This window comes from Sebastes umbrosus, chromosome 6 (assembly GCF_015220745.1).
Source record: "Sebastes umbrosus isolate fSebUmb1 chromosome 6, fSebUmb1.pri, whole genome shotgun sequence".
Lineage (NCBI taxonomy): Eukaryota > Metazoa > Chordata > Actinopteri > Perciformes > Sebastidae > Sebastes > Sebastes umbrosus.
The window spans coordinates 14,530,510-14,547,893 of NC_051274.1; the positions used below are offsets into that span (position 1 = coordinate 14,530,510).

At 39.1% G+C, this 17,384-nt stretch overlaps 1 protein-coding gene and 1 long non-coding RNA gene across 3 annotated transcripts in view; one reads left to right on the forward strand and one right to left on the reverse strand.

Moving 5' to 3' along the window:
* Positions 1–17,384, reverse strand: part of LOC119489993 (metabotropic glutamate receptor 4-like) — a 219,913-nt gene that overhangs the window by 16,456 nt on the left and 186,073 nt on the right. For both annotated transcript variants that reach the window (XM_037773083.1, XM_037773084.1), the window contains exons 7-8: positions 9,763–9,963; positions 1,242–1,378 (exon numbers count right to left, since the gene is read on the reverse strand). In XM_037773083.1, the coding sequence (XP_037629011.1) occupies positions 1,242–1,378; positions 9,763–9,963 (338 nt within the window). The remainder of the gene's footprint in view (positions 1–1,241; positions 1,379–9,762; positions 9,964–17,384) is intronic.
* Positions 17,083–17,384, forward strand: part of LOC119489996 — a 196,135-nt gene continuing 195,833 nt past the window's right edge. Inside the window, exon 1 of the long non-coding RNA XR_005207303.1 lies at positions 17,083–17,093. This is a non-coding gene — a long non-coding RNA (uncharacterized LOC119489996). The remainder of the gene's footprint in view (positions 17,094–17,384) is intronic.

A 17,384-nucleotide genomic window follows, 5' to 3' on the forward strand; every position in this document is an offset into this window, starting at 1 on the left:
ATTGGATACCTACTTATTTGGGCATAATTGTGAGTGGAAACACACTCTGTATTGACCTAAACTATGTGTTAGCCTACGTGTCTAAAGCCAAACCAGAAAAGGGGATGATTTATTATTAATATTATTCCGTCGACTGTTGCCCTATAAAACCTGACATAAGCAAGATGTATTCAGCATCATCTTTGGTAACAGTGACAAGTTATGAGGAGGTGAATAAATGAAGCTCTACTACGTGTAGCAATATTAGAGTTGCTGTAAATGTCAGACATAATGGTTAAGAGGCTGCTTTGACACTTTTAGCAGAAAATAAACCCAAACGAGAACATTTCAACACAGTCTCACGGCAGTTAGTGAAATAGTTGCATAATTTAATTTATTTGATTCGTATACATAGACACGAATTTCCCTTTTTTTCGTTAAGCTCAGCACGACTTTCAACAACGTATTTTTCATGCTTTTTCCTACAAATGTCCAGCAACATGTGAAGCATGCGGCAATTTCCGCTCCAGTCATTTCAAAACAAAACTACTTAGTTAGGCTTAGGAAAGGATCAACTTTGTTAGGTTTAGGCAACGAAACTACTTAGTTAGGTTCAGGAAAAGATCGTGGATTGGGTTTAAATAACACAAGAAGTGTGTAAATCAACTTTGACTTCTGGTTTCACACCAGACACGAACACCGGTCTCCTGGGCTAAAGTCCCACCCTTCCACCCCAACCTCATCCCTATGTGGCGTTCGCCGCTCTTAATACTTCCTGGTTCACAATTACGTGGATTACATACTTATTGATTTTGTGCTGACCATAATGAAAGAAAATCTGAAATTCATGTCTATGTACACACATCAATACATTCAATTTCGTGACTATTTTACAAACTGCTGTGCAACCGGGCTGTATATATTTTGATAGTTTTGACTTGTCCTAATTGATGAAGGGGGATTCCTCCTTTCAATACCTTTCTACAGGACTCATGGTCACAGCATTCGTCTTTACAGTTGGTGAAGCCGAATTACAGTTTTAATACAAAGTGTTTTTGTAGTTTCTTGTCAAGACTAAATGGGTTGAATTAGTAATGAAATACTAAACAGCCAAATATGGGATGTCTGAAGAATCATATTGGCTGATCGTCAAAGTCTGATGGTGATATTGAGCATGATCACCAGCACAACAATCTGGCACCAGAAAAGTCAAGCATACAATCTTTTAGACATATTTTAAGTCATATTTAAAATATCCATACGTCTAAGTGGAGCTGATCTGTCCAGTGACCAATGATCTTGTATTCCGTGGTGTTGTTTGTGATCTGGTATTGGTAGATTTCATAGCGACCAGGAGCATCTCCATTCACGTTGAAGACCACCGGGGTGCCAGCAATTCCTGAGGATGACAAAAAAAGTTGTTTTAAAGGGCAGATTGTCACACAGAGGTGAAGTCCAAACAGTGTTGGACAACACAGTACAAACTGAAGGAGTTCCCATAATGCTCCGAGATGAAATGAGGCTGCAGGGGGACTTCAAGCTAATGCTGTTATAGTGTTAATGATGGGAGCAAAATAGATGTTGACAGCCATGTTGTCCTGGTCCTTTGAGGAGGGCCTGGGCTGCTGTCTGTTCATGTTCCCGTATCATTTCACACTCCTTCATTCTGCTTATTGCCCCGCTGCTTGTTATCCACAAGGTCCCCGCTCGGAGTGCTAACGAATGACGGCACTGATTTTGATTACCACTTTGAGGTCTCTGTCATCCCTCTGCTTCCCGTTTCTGTGCCAACCTACAAATCTCTCAGGCTTCGCAACTTGTTATAAATTTATGGTGTGAGATTCACAGATTTAGTCACGAGAGCCCACCACGGAGCGTCTCTGAGGAAAAGGACCATTAATAGCACCCCCCTTCTCCGTCTATTCGCTCCTACCAAATTTACTTTCCCTCAATGCAATCCCCACTCACACTTAGCAATTCTGTAACATGTCGAAATGAGGGTTGAAAAGTGAGGGAAAAAATGCGCTTAGTTAAGTTGCAGCTGAAATGTGTTTTGGATGGCCCACAGTTGATATTTGGATGTTGTGTACAGTATATTCTAGAGCTACATCAGAGGGATAAGAGTGCAACAGAAAAAGGATATTCATCATGTCCTGACACCAGACTCAGTGTTTCCCTGCATTAGGGAGAGACTTGTTCATGTTCCAGGAGTATTGACTGCACTCCTCTATCATAAGAATAAAAGGAATTATTTATTCGCATTGTGTTGTTAACTTGAATAGGTCACAGTATTGATTGTTTTGGAACCTGTGAGTCAGAGTTGGAAACCTGTGAGTCAGATTTATTTTTTCCCTTCTGCAGATTTTTTTGTGTGTCGGAGGTCTGATCAAAACCCATAGGATTTAATTGCATTAGTATAATCCTGCTGCATTATCTAGAGGGCATGTCTAAGACAACAGCAGGCAGTCATGTGCAATTATGAAAAATTTCCTGCCCATCTCAGCAATACCGGGAATTGAGTGGGATGCATGTTTCTACTAATTTGATCGCCTTAATCGATTAGTTTCACCTCTTAACTTGCAAAAAGGCATCGCAAGTTTCATGCACAGCCAGCAAAAAAAAATTAGCTGCTTGTTTAATAACCAGGTCAGATTTTTGAGGAAACACTGCATAAGAACTGAACTAAAAAAAAAAACATCTACTACTATCAGCTGCTTCTCTGCCCAAATGCACCAACAATGAAATAAATTTGTCTGTCAATTTAAATGGCTGTGTATTGCCAAGGATCTGGTTATACGATACGTATCATGATAGAAGGGTTACGATTCAATATATCACGATATATTGCGACGTTTTAAAATCTAACTTTAGGAAAACTGTCATAGTATTAAGAACACATGCATACAATCTGAATAAAATGATCCTCTGTCTGCTGCAAATCGTTGAACGTAAACAACTGAAAATCAATAGTGTTTTTGAGCAAGATAATATCGCGAAACTCAAGTGTAACATGTTTTTTCTTACACCCCTATAATTTAACTCTAAAGTGTGTAAACTGGGTTTATAACCGTGTGTTTAAAACTCTACGTTAATGCTTTGAGAGCTAGATTAACACAACTGTACTGTGGAGATGACAGAGGGAGTGTGTAGGGCAGTGTGCTCGTACTGTCTTTTAACGTGCGTGCAAATTCAAATCAGATGGAAACAAATGAACATGTATAAACATGATTTACATTTACTCATTGCTGTGAAACTGAGCTTTATTGTTTGTGATCCTTAAAATAAAATGTGTCTACATCCTCCCAACAGTGAGTAGTCTGCTAGTTGAAATTCCTAGCCAGTTTATGTTTCTTCTTGATTTTAAAGCTGTGTAACGCCACTGCCAACACCCGCTCCGTGTCTTTAACCCCTTTTGTAGTATTTTGCTTATGATAAATAGGATGCAAGGTCCCTTGTGAGCGATTGGCTCTCCCTGCTGAGGTGTTGCTCATCTGCCAATGTCTGACGAGCCGGGGATTCTGATTGGGGCAGCACCTGCTCAGGCGCTCCAATCCAGGGGGGGCAATTTGGGGACTGAAGCATTAAATGTCTGGCCAGCTCGACAGCCTTGGCGGCTGGGATTTCACTTGAACAGCTCGCCAATCTGCCTTTGGTGATTCCTAGTCGATAAATGTTAAATGTGTTTAACTCTATGAATAAAGATTTAAGGTATTCGTCAGCTACCTGGGGACTGAGCCAGGATTAGTTTCAAAAACTCATTACTCTCACTCAGAAAATGATGTGTTTAGAGATCACTAGGTGCTGCTTTATCAATACAACACAGCTAAAGCAGCACCTAGAGATCATTAGGTGCTGCTTCAGCTGTGTTTTATTGATAACAAATATTAAACACATCCCATTCATCACATAAGCAAAAAACTACAAAGGGGTTAAACCCACAGAGTGGGCGTTGGGCAGTGGCCGTAACAAGATGGTTTATTGAGGGAGACTCATTTAAAGCTCTACTTTGCTTCTCTTAAGAATTGATAATGTATTCAAACAAAACTAATTTCCTGGATGTCACGGTTGCAGTTAAAAACAATGACCCTTCCACTCCATTAAAAGCCATTAACCACAGCCACGAGAAATCTAATGTGTTTACAAATGTTGCATAAAAACGGATCAAAACAAGCTGCTGTTGAACTCTGAAAGCACAGAGGTGGCTTCAGTGAACTCAATATCTTTAATGAAGGCATTCTGCTAAAAACCTAACAATACAAGTTAAAGGAAACATAATTACCTCATAAATACAAAGCAGCAATATTCCTAGTTCCCTGAACGGCAAGATACTATTAAACAGTATACACATTAATTTGAAATCCTTTCACAGGCTGGTGTAATAGTTTGCATTGGTCTGAGCAGAGAAATACATTTACCATATAGCATAATATATGATCCTGTGACTGAGGGCTTCCTGAAATTAAAGCAGTAATCAAACCTCTGAAAACAAGCAGATTTAAATGACTGTGTGTAAACCCAATCACACTTTTAACACAGCTTTACTATCAGGTTTATGTCTTGCAAGGTTACTTTATTAAACTAAATGTCCTCAGGACCACTATCATTAAGTACCACTGAGTATGCACCATTTCTGAATATAACCAGCGGCAACACTGGGATCACAATCTTAATGCCATGCATCGATAAGAATCACCTTCATCTACAATATCTGTAGTGCTTGGGTTTCCTCTTTCCTTTAGTCAGCATGGACGTCTGAAGAGAATTCCCAGAATACACTTGGATCATGTAGACATTCCTGTCGTTTTTCCCTACAAACCTTTTAAATTCTCCATTCCACCGTGCCGAAAGACTCTTAAAAGCAAGGCGGCATTCCGGTAATGTGCTGCATTGATTTCCTAGCCGTCCCTGTAGTAACCCCAAATGGCTTCAGTGCTGCCAAGCCATCCAGTAACATAAAACCATGAATAAAGGAATGCATAAAGAACTGAAGTTTAACACAAGCCTGCTATACGGTACTTCAGATTGAAGCTTTAATGTTACTCCAGTGCTGGGAGAATCGATCCATCTCGTAAAACTAAACTAATACGACTTCAGGATACAACTCTAAACAATTTCTTCTTCTTTTTTTCTTTTACACAAATGAGTACTGACCTGCTTACATAGTAATAAGCACACTCAGTGCAGGTAAACAATGTTTTGACTTTGAAGCCGGGGCCTACAGTAAAACACTGCTGAGCGCTGCAGAGTTTCCTTTCAATATCCATTAGGGAGGAAAACTAGCTGCTGCAAACATAAGTGTCAAGTTAACCTTTATTATCCCCAAAAAATAAAGGTTACGTTGACTACATTATTAAGAGAAATCCATCCATTTTAAATAAATAAATATTTTTCGCTACTTTGTCTCGACTTTAAAAGTCTCTTACATAAATCTATAAAACCAAACCACCTCTGAGGAAGTAAATGCCAAATCATGCCTTTTCCTTTAACAGTTTTGTACATTTTCTCCAATGTAACCTCAATTTATCTCAATTTATTTACCAACAAAACTGATCCCTGTTGCTGCCATCCCACTAACAATAATGCGTTCTGCTTGTTTGCGTGAACACTTGTATGAATCATACATCACTGTAATCCTCAGGATCAGAGGAAGAGAATGACATATAATTTGTTGGTGTCTGTGTCATGTAAGTACCTCAAATCTGCCGTTTTAGGTGACAATAGGATATGCTTTGGTGAAATATTTTGACAAGAACATAGATTTATTTAGTCAGTGTGAACACAGTGTGACGGTAAAATGTGTAGTTTGACGGCTACGTTTCACCCGCTTTGTCGGTGAGTCGAGGTGCGTTTTAGGTGCGTTGGAGAGCTTGTAATTTCTAGATTCCAACGATATCAAGCATGATATGACTGATGAGAAAAATTATGGTGAATCTTTTGATCACAATCTGTTCTTATATTTACGTAGTTTAAGTCAGTGTGACTTTATTTTATACATAGTTTGGACAACATACAGTAGGTTTACATATTCTGAAAGGTAAAGACCTCAGATTCATTTACAGTATATCTTCTATAAATAGATCATCTTCCATCGTGACTTTTTTGTAACTACGCCACAGAGTACGATCCGTTTCGACCGGGTACCGGGTCCGTTGGGCTTAAGAGGTTAACGTGGTTAATAGAAGCAATAGTTTGTTAAGGTTAAGAAAAGATTGTGTTTAAAAGAAACCAATTTTGACTGTTGGTAGAAAAATGGGAAACAAAGGTTTCGTCAGTCCAAGTCACATGGTTTGTTGACATCCACCCACGCCAACCTCCTCCTTTACGAGGTTTTGTGCCTCTAGGGTCACTAACTGCGTAATTTCGTTGACAATGACAATTCGTCCCCCAAAAAGATAAAGTTAGGGAATCGCTAATACAGGACATGATCTATTGCTTCCCAACACCAACACCTCCAGCTGCGTTCATTGGAGCTCTCAGCGAAGCTGCAAACTGATGCTGGCAACTGAACTGTTGTTTCTGCAGCAAGTGTTTTACTTCATCCAGAAGTTCCTTTATTTTTCTCATTTAACGTAAATTATTCCTGTCGTGTACTTGCTGTGGCGTGCCTGCCCCTCACCCAAAGATCCAACCCTGTAATTGTCATACAAATAAATGTATCCTTTACTGTATAATCATCTGTGAGACTGGAGACTATGTCAAACTGCTTGCACGGGATTCTACTTGATTGCATGAACACTTTGACCTTCTACTCATTTGACGTATAATTAGCTCAGGTTGTTATAACAACTAACACTGACCTATGTTAGACCCCGTTCTGCGTACTTTTCTATTATTTCTTCACAAGCCAGCAGGTTAAAGTCGTGCACATGCTGCTTTCATGACCTCCTTATGCATGTACTTTGCTTTTACCTGAAAGTCTATAATTAATTTTCAAAGTTTCAAGGTGCATCTTACTTGTTGCTATGTTATAATGTTACATATGTATAATTATGCATGTGTTGAGGCTGTAAGTTAACACTTAACTTTCCACCTTCTAAATATCTACATTCTTTAGCTGAATCTTTTCTGATGTTCATCATCTTCAAGACTGCCAAAAGCAGTCGTTAAAGATGAATAGCCGAAGACAAAACACTGTGTCTAAAACAGTTAAGCTTACAAAGCTATTCCTGTGCAAAATCCACAAAAAAAACGTATGGTCATGGTATGTCAATTATTTATCCACACATACAGAAACCGAGTCCAGTCAGTCTTTGTTCAGTATTTAAATGTTGTAGTTGTTCTTATCCAGGACGATTGTCGATAAACAGTACAAAATAAGGTGCAATTTCAGCCATGAAATGTGTAATTTTAACATTTCTCTCCTTACATTGGCACCACAACACCAGTCGAAGGGCAAGTAATAACAGCAGCACTCAGAGGACTTTTGCCTCAAACCAAGTTTGGCATTTCTGTACTGCAATTTCTTTTTCCTTATCAGCCAACGTGTACACCGATACGATACATCTGCAATGAGCTGATATAACGGCCTGGCTGATTTATTGACCTAGCTCTAGTAGTGGATGCCAATTTGTCTTACAATATGGAAAGTAAACTCCAGGAACTGGATTATTTTTTTTTTCAGAAAGACTGATGAAAGAAATGCTCAATAAGGGATTGCATTCAGTAACAGAGGCTAGGGAACAGAGGCTAGACAGGAAGTGATGCGAAAAACTTTCTTTTGCTAATGCTCGTGTGAGTGACCTGTGTGTACATAAGTGTATTTAAATGATACATATTTGAGATGACCCACTTTATATGACAGTAACACAAAAAATAAATAAATAAGATTTATGTCTACATAGGACAGCCACTGGAAAACTACTGATGCCTGTTTTTGATGGTGCTGTGCGTTAACTGTCTTCCCCCTCTCATTTATGCACAATTTTAACTCTGCTGCCGTTGCACTTCAAGCAGGAGATCTTTTGCGTGGGCAATTGAATGCTGACAAGATAAGGCGGGAAATCTCACAAAGCACAGCTCCTGCACATCATCAACTATGATAAAACGCGCTGTTCTGCTGCTGATTGTCAACCCTCCTACGGATCTCAGCCTCTCATACTTGTTCGGAGTAATTTACATTCAGCAGCCTGATAATTGGAGACCACTGTACACTCGAAGCCTCCGCATGAGCATGTTTGTGAACCCAAAAATAAATAGGACACACAAGTTGCTTCAGATAGCAGTGCACAAATGCCTCAGAATGATGCAGTTATACAGTTAAGATTGCTTTGATACAAATAAACAGATTTCTTATGATACCATACATATTATGCAGAATACGTGCCACTTTATATACACTACATACTTTCAGTTGAGCCTAACTCTTTGGAGTTAGGGGCTGTTCGCATGTCGTGTCTGTAATTTAACAGCAAGCCACACTGACTAAAGTAGACAACATCAAAAAACGATAAATAGATTTCCAGTACTGTAAATCCCTCATGGTAGCTTTACTGCTTGATTTTCCTGTGTCAGTTTGACTGACCTTTCAACCTGATGTTGTTACGGAAAGGGTGAAGCAAGTAAAATAGTCCGTGGGACAGATGGTAAAGCTAAAATATTCAATTAACTTCTCTTAAAGGGACTATTTGTAACTTTTTAAGCGTATAAATGTAGCGGGTCGTCACACATGCGCGTTCGCATATGCGCGCTCGCATGTGGCTGGAGCCTCGTCTCCGCTGCCTGCTCTCCTTCACTCAGAATGCGCGCGTGTCCTCGCTGTCTCGCTCCACCTCTAGACGTGAACGCGCGCTCACTACACACTGCAGAAGAGTTAGTTTAGCTCTGAGAATATCTAGTGAATGCACAGGGGACGTTTGTGCAGAAGTAAATCCTGCAGTTCCTACAGACCAACAGAGCTTTCCCGTGTCTTGTGAAGTGACGGTGCTCTTCAGAGAGTTACGTTGTCTTCTCGTTACCGACCGGGTGCCGGTGTCTCCTCTGCTCTCTCTGGCTGCGGGCGGAGAGAGCAGGGAGACATGCTGCAGAGCCCCGCTGCTTCAGCCTGCACTTAGGCAGGAAAAGCCAACACTAGGATCAGATCTAAATCATGTTCATGGAGAGACCTTTGTCTGGTCAGCTAACATTACTGCCAAGCAGCTGAAATACAGAGTGATATTGTGCTTTTAGCTGACTACTGACTCACTGTTTTGAGTGATGCTCGTTCAGGTATATTTAGAGCGAGCAAGCGCGAGCCCGACGCTGACTTTCATTGATTTCACGGCCACAGGTGTCGCTGTTAAGAAGCATTTCTGAAAGTTACAAATAGTCCCTTTAACTTCCAGATATAAAGTAATTTACAACAACGGTTAAGTGCTGGCTAACAGCAAAACAGAGCTGTATCCATTTTTAGCAAATTGTACTCTAAATTACTACGGTATATTGGTGTATATGTATTAGCATATTGTGGTATGTGTATTGTGTGATGTGTATTTTATTGTATTTCTGTATTTGTAGTGTATTGTGGTTTTATCATGTAGAAAGTTGTATATTTTAATTACACTGTACATGTGAAAGTCCAACTAGGGACAAGAGTTTAAACAAATTATCAATAGCTATAAACTCTCTCTGCAGCACATCAGTCTCATGCCTTGTAATGGTACTATGTTAAATTGCATCGGTCCTATCTAATCAAATCTTCCACTAGACTGATATTTACGGAAGAAAGAAAAGTCTACATTGATTGACGCAATTGATTTGACGGTGCAAAAAAATGCAGCATGTGAACGGCCCCTTAGGCGTACTCACCTGTGAAGTTGACATTGCGGATGTACTTGAGCAGCAGTGTGCCGTTGATGCTCTCCATCTTGGGGCAGAGGCCAACTTTTCCGGGGCAGAGATCTCTGTGCATGTTATGTAGAGCATGAGCCATGGCATAAATGGCATCGATCACAAACTGAACCTTCCCCTCTTGCTCGTAGGATGAGTCTTTCCCGATCCGCTCATGGTCTAAAAGAAAACATGACAGCAATACAAAAAAATTACAACTCAGAGAAATGATGCCCCGCATGGGACTAACTTGATGAATTCATAAATACAGAACTGCAACAAATATTAAGATTTTAGTTTAACTTATATACAGTATGCTCCCATGCTGTGTTTTACTGGCTGGAACCATGACCAACAATCAAGAAGACATAATGACATAATATTCAGAACAAAAAAGCTGCACCACAATCAGTCAAACATGTAAGAACAGAACAATGATTGCCACAGTGTAGAATCAAGCAAATGATAGCCTTTCAAGAGCCTTGATTACTCAATTGTGAACCCATCATTTTTTCCACCACATTTAATTTATTTGGAGATTGGCGTTGAGTTGTGCGTGTTGATTATATGCTTTTTTCTTTTAGACATCAATCACAGAATCTCCCAAATGGTCTCATGTGCAGCCTTTCTCATAATGGCTCGTTGATCACTGATAAGACCCACTCAAGATTATCCAACAAGACTCTTTTGGTGTCATATATCCTAATCTGTCTCTCCTGAGAAATAAAACTTTTAAACTAAGCAAAGGTTCAACAATATAACTGTGGAAATGTGCTTCAATAAGGTTGAGAGCTTTCTCTGGACGCTCTCAGGTCTTGTTTATCTGATCTCTTAGTGTTTACCCCCACAGAGTCACGTGCCACCTCACATCCATTAATCAAGAGTGCAGAGTGTGATAGAGTGGTAGAGGGGGAGTGGAAGACACAGCAAGACAGGCCTAATCATTCTTCAGTATTAATGTAATTAGTTATGACAGGTGTATATTAATCATGGCTGGGTTCCTTCTAATGCTTTGAAAGTGTGTGAACCGCTAAGAAAGGTTTCAATTAGCAGCGTAATGCTTTAGATAGCCAATGGCCCGCCTGATAGTTTGAGAGACAGCAGGATACTGTTGTACTGCTTCAGGAAACGGCAAGAAGCAAGATTGGAAATGTTTCATACTTTAGAAGTAGCTTGTGTATTGCTTATACACCCCTTCCAGACATGCACCTCTTTACATTAATTTGATGGCAATCTAACATGTCTGTCACATATTATTCAGCCCACTCATTATTATTCAGTCTTCTACCTTCGGGTAAAAGATTACGCAGCATCAAGACGAGATCATCTAGCTTCCACAATGGCACTTATCCCGAAGCAATCCGCATCCTAAATGCTTCACCGGTTGTACAAACAAGCACATGCACTTTGACTTGTCACTTTAAGGGCATGAGCCATCTGGTTGCACTATTGTACTTATTGTATGGTTACTGTATTGTTATTGTGTCAGTGTGTTTTTGTTGTGTGTGCTATGTGATTATGTGTTTTGTTGTTGAGCGCACAGAAACAAATTCCTAATTAACCTGCTGTTTTTTTCCGCTCGCAGTGTGACTGGGGCAAAAGAGGTTAAAAGAAAAACCCTTCTTATTATTTCAACTCCATGGATGAATGAATCAATGGTATAATAATTTAAGCACCTTGAGATGTCGCTGTATTTTACAGTGTGCTATATGAATAAAATCCAGCAAAACACAAAAAGCTCATAGAAATAGAAATAAAGCGAGAGTCCTAACTTAACTTCCTGTCTTTCATTGCTTGTTGTAAGAGCCGCATGAGCATATTTAAATTTTGTTAAATGGTTTATGTTGGCATGACATATTACATAAGTTCTGATATTTAAGTTTGTGCCACAGTTTTCGTGTATTTTGACTAGCGACTATGTAAGGTAATGTTTAGGGCTTAATCATGATTGTCCAGATTAATCACAAATTAATCACACATTTTTATCTGTTCAAAATGTACATTAAAGGGAGATTTGTCAAGTATTTAATACTCTTATCAACATGGGAGTAGGTAAATATGCGTGCTGACAAATATTGTCCAGAAACCCTCACAGGTACTACATTTAGCATACAAATATGCTCAAATCATAACATGGCAAACTTAAGCCCAACAGTCAACAACAGCTGTCAGTGTGTCAGTGTGCTGACTTGACTATGACTTGCCCAAAAACTGCACGAGATTATCATAAAGTGGGCATGTCTGTAAAGGGGAGACTCGTGGGTACCCATTGAACCCATTTTCGTGTCAAGGGAACCCTTTGAAAATGGCCATGCCAGCTTTTCCTCGCCAAAATTTAGCGTAAGTTTAGAGCGTTATTTAGCCTCCTTTGAGGCAGGCAAGTATGACGTGCTTGGTACCAATGGATTCCTAACGTTTTTCTAGTTTCATATGATACCAGTATCTTCACTCTAGTTTTAAAACTGAGCCCGCTACAACCTAAAACTTGCAAGTTGCGTTAATGTGTTAAAGAAATAAGTGGTGTTAAAACAAATTTGCGTTATTATCACGTTAACTTTGACAGCCCTAATTACGTTTCTTACTGTTTTCTTATTATAAAGTGCTGGAAAAGGAATTTTATTATTTACAACAGGTAAAATGCTGTAATGCAATTTTTGGTTTAAATGGCCAAACAAGGTTTGGGAACGTGGTGTTTGGAAGATGCCGTGAAGTCTGCGTAAGTCTGGATCACAACAAGTTACAGTTACAGCAAGTTACAGTGTGTAATAACGTTTGATATCGCGTAGCCTATTTTTGGAACATCAAGACTTGCCGGGCGAGATGTAACTTGGATGAGAATCACCTGCCATGACTTTGTAATTAGAAGCTCAAACAAACCCTTGTTCGAGATTCCCTTGCCTCCTGCTGAGAGAACATTGAGTCTTCACAAACTTGATTGGAGTCAGAACTGAGATACTCTGCAGACTAAGTGGCTCAGGAACTCGGAGCATGGTTAAACGGCCACTACACTTGTATGCATTCGTTATCATTATCAAAATATATTGGTGAATTCACTTTGAGAAGCAGAGACGATTGTCTCTCCTCGCACTCACGACGATGGTCATTAATCAAGGCTTCAACGGCAAAATTGCTTTCAAAATCCATTAGTGAGGCAGACTGTGAGAGAACAGAAAACAGTCTTCTTCTTTGCTATCATAATATTTTTAACTCTCAGCAGTTCTCTCACTCTGGTGTACAACTGGTGGCAAATATGACACAAGCATTGTGACTCTTTCAGTAAATGTGCTGTCATGTCTGATTGAAGCCGATAGATGAAGTTAGTAGTTCCATGTCTAAAAGGGCTGTTTACATACATCAGAGTCAGTTTGTTGTATGCAGTGGGATACATTAATATAGGCCTATGTGCATAAGATTTGCTTGAATAACTTAGGTGCAAGTTATGACCTGATGGTTATTTTGAAACTCTCCTTGCGTCATGTCATAATTATAAACACATGAAGTCTTTTTTTTTATGGCTGTCAAAGTTAACACGATGATAACACATTAATGCAAATTTGTTTTAACACCACTAATTTCTTTAAAGCATTAACGCAATATTAGCATATTTGCCCACTCCCATGTTGATAAGAGTATTTAATACTTGACAAATCTCCCTTTTAAGGTACATTTTGAACAGATAAAAAAATGTAATTAATTTGCGATTAATCACGATTAACTATGGACAATCATGAGATTAATGAAGATTAAATATTTGAATTGATTGACAGCCCAACTTTGTTTATGTATTTATTTTTCATAACTTGATTCTTAAAGCTCAAAATAACACAATTGTGAGAGAAATTGCAGAACAGGAACAGGATAAACACTCACAAACTCACACCTCAGATCTATCACAGATTTTAGTCCTGGTGCAGCTGTGATGAGGAGGGCTGAGTAAATATAGACACTCTACATGTGCACTGATTTAACCATCTTTTATTTACAACCCATTTGAACATCGTTTTTCCTTCATTCTAATGTGTTGCTTATTTCCCTCTTTCTCAATGAGGACTACAGGATGTGTACAATCTGAAATTAGTTAGCATTGTTATCTCCCTAAATGTGACCGAAAAGTTGTTTGAGTGACACTTAACAAAGTTTTAAAAGCATTTGAATTGCAAGACATTGCAAACTAATTCCCCTTGGAAAAATACAATATATTTTGCAGTGAGAAATAAGGAAGACAAGTGATCGTTGAATCGACAGATAACATTTGATACTTTTTTATTATTTGCGAAAATGTCTTAAGAGCTTATTGAAGTCAAGCCAAAAACACTGACACCCTGTAATGAAGGTTCATTTGTATCGGCGCAGCAGATGGTCTGTCAGTCTGTTTTCTTGTGCTTTGAAGGTTGATGCTTTTTTAGAATAATTAAATCCCCTCATTTTGAACTCTACTCAGCTTGAGGGGAAAAAAATGTTTGGTAGTAATGAAGTACTTTGTATTACAGTACCTCATTTCATCCGTACCATCAAAGAATGACTTGAAAGAGTAATTATGATTAATAGCTCATGTCAATAACACGTAATGTGGAAAAGTGGAAAGAGTGACCATAATCAATTTGGTGTGCTAATGTGTGTGCTTTAGTGAAAACTGGTCACACTGTGCTTTTGCAGGCTGTTTTTCTAATTACTGAAATGTTGTTATTGCTCTGACATTTTGTAATAAGCATCTAAGGGCATGCTATTTACCAGCTATCTGTAATGTTCCTATATTTCATGATACTAACTAGCTTTTCATTTGGAAATTACTTTATCAGCTTAGGTTGCAAATAGGGATGGGTACTGAAATCTGGTATAAAACGGACAACGGTGCTAAATTATTAAAGACCGTAGTATTGATAAGCTCCGACGTTATTTGTTCTTTTATCGGTACTTTTTAATGTTTTCGTGTGATTTATTATCACACTGCAGCATCTCTGCTCTCTGTGTTGGGGCTGAGTTCCTCCACACACACACACACACACACACACACACACACACACACACACACACACACACACACACACACATTGAGGGAAGTCAGTGAACAGCGGTGGAGACAGTAAAATAAACCAGGTGAAGTAAACTCGAAGATCACTCGAGTTGATGGCAACTACGCTTGTTTCTCCAAGTGCAATAAAACCTTTGTGAGTGAAAAGTCAATACTTTATCAATACACCTGTTTAACAAACATAAACATGATGTAAACATGTAGACTGCACTACACAACACTGCTCTGTTCACAGTCTCTTATCCACCGCTGCTACGATTTACACAAGCACAGCGCGCTAGCACGGCTAATAGTGGGTCGATACAAACAAGCTCAAACAAAAGCTGTCTCTATGTAGTCTAACCGTTCAGCTTAGTTTGCCACGTGTCTTAAAATTTGGCAAATTCTTGTAAACTGGCTGACACAAAGCTGCCCGTCCTTCGTCTGCCAGAGGTACCTGCAGGCAGTGAATCATATCAGCAGAGGAAGGAGGACAGAGGACAGGAGGGAGGACTGATAACTGATGCCTGTGTTCTTCGCTCTTCATCAACTTCACTCAGAAATATTATTTATGTTATTGACATTTTAGATATGTCTTCAGTGAGATAGTATTTAGTTTATATAGTGACTTTGCTGTTGTAAACATCACTGTTGCTGCTCTAGAAACAATAGTTTAAAGGACCAAAATGTAATATAGGTATTTACTGTAATAAATCATAAAATCACCATGATATGGCATCAAAGATTAAGGAAACATGCTGAATTGAAATACTGGCTTCTCTGACAACAACGCTATTGCAAGTATGTTCTCCTTTTGAAATTTCCATTCCGGTCCGTAACTTCTGTTTTTCTTTGTTTGTAATCCCGTCCACTGCCCATTTCACATATGAAACAAATTGGCACCCACACACGGCTGTCTGCAGCCACGGAAGCAAGCAAACGAACTGGATCAACAGAGATAACGTTAACGTTAGATTCTACCCGACCTTAAACGCCTCGGCACATCTCTCTGTGGTCCGTGTGCAGCTGGGTTGTCAAGGCAGCGAGTATTTGAGACACACAGCCGGGGAAGTGATCCTGACTACTGCTGACCAGAGGCGGTCATGTCTAGAAGGTAACCCTCAAATTACGAAAATTTGCGCCAACTGCTGTCATTCAGGAGGAGGTGACGGGCCATGGCTCCAATGTTTTGAATTAGAACTACTGTTACCCATTTTAAACGCTAGCTGTCCGTGCTACATAATTTACTTTAATTATATTTAAAATATTAAAAAAATTCTAATCCTGTTTTTTAAATAATATATTAAAAAGAAACTATTTGGTAATGAAAAAGAACCGATTTGTGTATCGATAAGAGTAGTAGTAGACCTTTCGATAAAATCCTCACAATACCATCCCTTCTTACAAAGCAACCGATGCCAGATCCATAGACGTCACATCCTTTGGATTTTCCTGGCAAAACCGAGTCCACAGGCTGTTATAGGTAACTGAGAAAGTCGGGGAAGGTCTTATGTCATGTTACGATCCGTTCACACATTGGCAATACAAAGTGATTAATACATGTAAATTGTTCCATATAGTACCGTTATGGTTAACTTCCATGTTACTCAACAAACGCTTCACGTTCTCATTCACGGGTTCGTTGCAAGACGAGCACAACACAAGACGATGTAAACAGTGAATCATGATCAGATAACAAAAAGTGACATGAAGCAGTTGATAAAGTGAAATCAGGATTTGTTTGCTCGTCTTGTGAGACGTCTGTGGCAGCCATTTCTTATCTCGACAGACACTTCATCTTAACAAGTGCTAGCTTTTAACAGATGAATAGTTTTTGTTTGTCTTGTTGTTATTATCTATATGCTCCCCCAGTATTTGCTCGCTAAGAAGAGGCAATTTAACATCAGTGACAAGGCTGTGAATGTTTAAGCAGCTTGAATATCCCCAGTGATTCTGTAAATGTGTGCTACAGGCAAAGTGAAGCATGGACATGCAGTCTGTCTCTTTTTGTGGCTGTCACAGCCTCTCTTATTTTAATGTCTCTCTCTCGCTCTTTCTCTTTAAACCTATCTCTCTTTTACACATAGATATACAAAGACATTTGGCCTATTAATGACAAGATGCCTCAGAGGTTTTCACTACCAGCTAAAAGCCAAAAGGTCCTGTATAAAGTTTGAATGTTTGTCCAAAGACATAGAGGTCAGGAAGACCAGTGGTTCCCCACCGTTTTGGCTTTTGGCCTGTTAAAATGAAGCAATATATTCTTGTGATCCCTTGTCATAGGTTATGACATCATAAAGTTTTGGATTTGAAGGATTTTTATGGGCGTGAACAGGTAAAAGTATCCAGTATTTCAAATGAAAAAAGAACACTAACATAATTTTGTAGCTACAACAGAAATGTTTTTTTTTTTCCTTTCTGATTCTTTCAATTGTGTGACTCCTTAGATTTCAGTTGGGAGCAACACAGGTAGACTGAAGATTGTAATTTGTATGTTCAGTCTGTATGGGTGTTTTCCCAAAGCTTTTTTACCGCTGCCACATTTTCTCCCACCTTTTTCACTAGCACACCTGTTCTACCACGAAGTACA